A 5,000-nucleotide genomic window follows, 5' to 3' on the forward strand; every position below is an offset into this window, starting at 1 on the left:
TTCACTGAAAGATAACTTACAAAACACAAGAAAACCAACAGAGAAAATCGCTGGAGGTATTCTCGCATTTACGGAATATAAACGCACGATCGGATTGATTTATTTGTTGAAGACACTGATCTTCCGAGGTATGCCGAAGGTGAAAATTCCTTCGATTACCAATTTATGTTAGGACAAAAAAAACTTGTTATTTGCAAAAAATCCATCGGTTGATCAATATAAAGCTAAATTCCGGAGCAAATCAATGCCCATTATGACGTTAATTGCTACGAAGGCCTTTAATTCTGCGCGGCTTACTCCATGAAAAAAGGTAATGCGCCCGGGGGTTTTAACAGTTTTTGACAGGCATACCTACTCGTTTCGTTTACCATTAATTCCCATAGATCATCTCCTATGAAAACTAGGAAAAATATTTAATTCATTCTGATTATCTAAAACGAAATACCGAGCAGTGGCTGCCACGAAATCTGGAACTTGAATACTATCGAGCTGATCATTCCAGCGAGCTTCTTGTTTATCATCGGTCTCTAGGTTTTCACCGTCTTCTTCGTCACTTTTAAAGCCATCTAAATCAAAATTTTTGTTTCTAATATCCCCTCCTCTTACAGGAAAACCATAAAAGATCCCTTAGATCCCTAGATCCTCCGAATCCGAAAAAAAAAAAGCATGAATATCCCCATCGTTCGGTGCGCTATCTGGCGCATCGGCTGTTGTTTTCGCGTAATTTGATCGCGCGATCGAAAGGGCAAAAAGCCAGCCCTTGTGGGGTCTCTTATCAGCTGTCAAAATATGCTCACAACACGGCAAATGATTGGTCAATTATCCTTCTAAATCTCCATAACAACAAAAAATTTAGATTTCCTAAGGGAGACTGGGTAGAGGCCTAAGATCAACTCCGATCAAGACGCCATTTTGTGCGGCCGGTTTTGGCCGGTTTAGGTATTTCAGGGGTCATCGCGCGCGGCCGGTTTTGGCCGGTTTAGGTGTCAATGGGTTAAATTAATGAATGCTGACTTTACAAACACGCATATAATCTCTGATAATGATATTTTCCGACTGACTTTCTCTCATGGGCCTTTTGGCAAATTCGACGTTAGGAGGGGCTCTCTGGTGTGGCAAGGAGTGTTGGCTTGACGAGCTAGGCATTTTTCAACTTGCTTTTCTACCATTTTGTCCACTCCTGGAAACCAAACGTGGGCCCGCAGCAATTGCATCAACGATGCCTTGGCACCCCTTATGTGTGATTCTCACAATAGTTTCTCTCCATAGTCATACATGTAGCACTACAATCCTTTCACCGTTCAAGGACAAGCCCATCGATCACAGATAACTTGTCAAAAACACAGGTATAAGGTTTCACATCCATATCCTTGGGGTCTACCTTCTTCTTCTGGATGCACAATCAGGATAATCTTATGCAGCTCTTTGTCGTTCCTCATTGCTTCTATCAATTCCTCCTTACTCACAGATAACTCGTCAAAAACACAGGTATAAGGTTTCACATCCATATCCTTGGGGTCTACCTTCTTCTTCTGGATGCACAGTCAGAATAATCTTATGCAGCTCTTTGTCGTTCCTCATTGCTTCTATCAATTCCTCCTTACTGATGACCCCGGGAATGTCATTTTCAACTACAAAATTCACATAATTATTCCTTCACATTTTTGAACGTTTACCTATCTGTAAGAAGGTTGAAAATTCTTTGGAGTCCAACAAAAGGTCAAGTTAAAAAAAATCATTTCCCACTTTTCTTCTGAACACCTTATCTGATTCTAACAACCGTCGATCAAGGAACACAGACGTCCTTGGAGTCGTGAACACTATGGAAAACAAGCACAAACCACCAAAGGGGGATTCCCATATTTGTAAGCGAAGAAGATACTGCTCCAAACTTTGTCCCTTTTTGTGAAGATCTGGAGATTCAGCTCCCCACCAAATTCCATCGATTTCTTCGCTCAGGTAAACATGAGATCTCAAGTAGAGGTACGCGCGTGTGGACACGTGGTTGGGAATTTCATGCATCCTCAAATGGCAATCTTGGCAAATTCCAATTCTGTGACATGTGTTGTGCGGCGGAAATGCGAAACTTTACCATGAAAAACAAATGTATCTCCAGTTTTCTTCCGTGAAATTTCTTCAAATTTTGGAGAGTGGTAATTACTGTTTATGCTTTCCGTCTGCCAATTCACCAAGAGATTTTGTAACACGATTTTTTTAAGTGGAGCTAAAAAACACAAATTCGCTAAAAGCCACGAAACTACCTTTGTAAATCCCATTTTTTTGCCCTCAGAAGATTCCTCTGGACAATTATCATGTAATGTCAAAGTTTAGGAAATTTTAACCTAAGGTAATGGAAGAAAATCAAAATAAAAGCAAAATAAACATTTTTGTAAACAACCTATCTTTGGAGAGTAATCATTTCTAGTAAAATGCTGTTAATTTAACAGTGATGGCTGAAGAGTAGTCTTTTAGAAGTCTATTTCAATAGACTTGAGAGAGATGCGATTACGAGCAATGCAAAAATTTCCATGGATAGTGGGTACTTGTGTGCGCCAAATGAATGTGAATAACGATAAGGAACCACCTTAAATGCGGAAAAAAAGGGACAATGCTTATACATGTAAGAAAAATAAACAAGACATAATGCCAACATTATCAAAGATTTCGTTGATCAAAAGATCTGCACTGTGTCTCAAGAGATGTGAAACATGGCTGGGTGTAGTCTGGTAAACACTGGGTGAGACCTTCGAGGGTCTGATGGATCCTTTAAAAGGTGTCTGGTGGTTGGGATGAGGACTGGTTGCTTGACCAGAAGGCTCAGGAGGAGTGGTCACCAAGGCTGTGCTTGCCAGAGAGGTGCAACCAAAAAATTATGATGTCCACTTTGTCCTGAGTCAATTTGTTCAATACAGCTGAAATCAGATTGAAAGTGGGAACTCATAACCCTTGAAGGGTGCCCAGTTCATTGTCAGGAGCATGCAAGGCCTCTGGGTCCAGTCTCCCTCTCACATACTTGGGAAGTTAGGCAGACAGGCGAGAAGTAAACAATTTCGCATTCCTTCAGAAAGGGAATGGAATTTTCTACATCCAAAATCTGCTGCCAGCATTTCCAGCTTGATTTGGGAATAAATGTAGTTCCACTCTCCATCCGATAGAGCCCTACTCGCATACTGCACCACTCGCCACTGGTCATCGCTCTGCCCACATTGTACCAGAGTGGCTGAAATTTCTAGCGGATAGCCATCCACATGTACCTCAATTTTTGCCCTGGGGTCAAACTAGGTCAAGACTGTGTCAGAGGTCAGAACTTCTTTCAACCTTTCAAACGCTGCCTTATGCTCTTTTCGATCCAAAACGATGCCATTTCAGTTCAAAATATTCTAGAAGCTCTTTTGCAGTGGTTTTGAAGTCTTTACCCGTATCGTCCAGTGTGTCGAAAACGTCTTGCACCTTTGGTCCCGCGTAATGTAAAAATACCGCTTGATTTTTTGCCTTGTCCATTACGTTCATCACAACTGCATACACTTTATACCTTTCTAGGTATTTCCTGAAGTAAGGACCCACCAATGTCAGACCAAGGTCTGGGTCAAAAGGTGCGAAATTCGTATCTTTATCAGTAAGTTGCTTTCCCAAACGTTCTGGAAACTCTTGTAAGTGTTCTCTTCGTCTTATCATCGCCAATGTAGTGTCCGACTTTTCTTGATCAATAAGTTCACTCTAGATATTTACACTCGTTATATTTGTAGTCCACTCTTACAGACGCTTGTTAAATCTCTAGCTAGCATGTAAATTCATAAACACGCCATGCATATAAAACACTCCTCAGGTCTCATGGGGATAAGATACCTGAACACTACAATACATACTTGTCCTGTGCAGAGAACACAGTTGGAGTGGATTTCAGCGACTGAGTGTACGGAGAGAAGTTAAAAGCCTGTAAGAAAAAAAATTAAAGTAAACAACTGCCAAACATTAACTCACTGGACAATAAAAAGAAGATACTTCCAAGTTAAAGGGATATGGCATCCCAAATACCAAGAAAGTTTTATACCAGGGTGTTGTGGTTTAAACATGTTGATTCAAGATTGTTTTTTTTGTTTTCTAATAGTTACTGCATTTTCAGTCATGTTTCTACCAGGACTGGCAATGCTCTAATTCAAAGCAGACCCTACTACAAGGAATTTCAATTTAAAGGTTAAAACCAATGTGGGTATATAATAGATAAACAAAAAATTAATAACAAAGGATAGATACTTACTTCGGGTGGAGTGGTGCTGAGGGAAAGGGGAGACACATCACTAACTTGGGCAGGCTGAGAGTTTGATTTGTTTGCGGCTGGGTATGATGATGGGCGACCAACAGAAATAGTTGTATGGCTACAACTTGAGGTACTGAGGACGAGAAGAGAAGATGACCAGGATTAAGCTTCATCCAAAAATTATTCCGGCAACACTTTTTGCCAATCATTATTTCAGGTCCTGATTTTGAATGCATTCTCTGTTTATAATTTCATAATTTTATCCCAATACTATTCTGTGTCTACATATACATTGTATTTATAAATGATAATATTTTGATTTGAAGTCAAATAGTTTTGAACAACAATTAACAGATTGCCGTGGCAAACAACTTTTGCTCCCTGCTCTGCAAGACAAGAACCCCTGCAACTCTTTCAAGTTCTGCATCTCCAAAACATTGATTTTTCAATGTCTAAATCACTAGTTCATAAAGTAAAGATAAAACCACCCAGTAAACCACACAATGGTCAGGCTGATGGCAATGTTTCTCTTTTGAGAAACAGCATCAATTGGCATGACAAAAATGTTGGCCAATCGGAAAAAGCTATTCAATAATAGCATGAATAATTTCAAAACAATTAAAAAAAGGAAGGAACTTTATTTGAGTGTCTAGTCTTCTAGTACTGGAGCACTAATTTGGGACACTATAAACGGAAATCAACTAATAAATGCAAGTCAAATCAAATGTTGGTTTTTTTGAGG

General features: G+C 39.8%; 1 protein-coding gene across 2 annotated transcripts in view; it reads right to left on the bottom strand.

Moving 5' to 3' along the window:
• The window catches only part of LOC138000177 (grainyhead-like protein 1 homolog), a 26,439-nt gene that overhangs the window by 11,874 nt on the left and 9,565 nt on the right, over positions 1 to 5,000 (bottom strand). For both annotated transcript variants that reach the window (XM_068846398.1, XM_068846399.1), the window contains exons 7-8: positions 4,259 to 4,391; positions 3,867 to 3,934 (exon numbers count right to left, since the gene is read on the bottom strand). In XM_068846398.1, the coding sequence (XP_068702499.1) occupies positions 3,867 to 3,934; positions 4,259 to 4,391 (201 nt within the window). The remainder of the gene's footprint in view (positions 1 to 3,866; positions 3,935 to 4,258; positions 4,392 to 5,000) is intronic.

The sequence above is a fragment of the Montipora foliosa genome, chromosome 4, assembly GCF_036669935.1.
Source record: "Montipora foliosa isolate CH-2021 chromosome 4, ASM3666993v2, whole genome shotgun sequence".
In the NCBI taxonomy this organism is placed as follows: Eukaryota; Metazoa; Cnidaria; class Anthozoa; order Scleractinia; family Acroporidae; genus Montipora; species Montipora foliosa.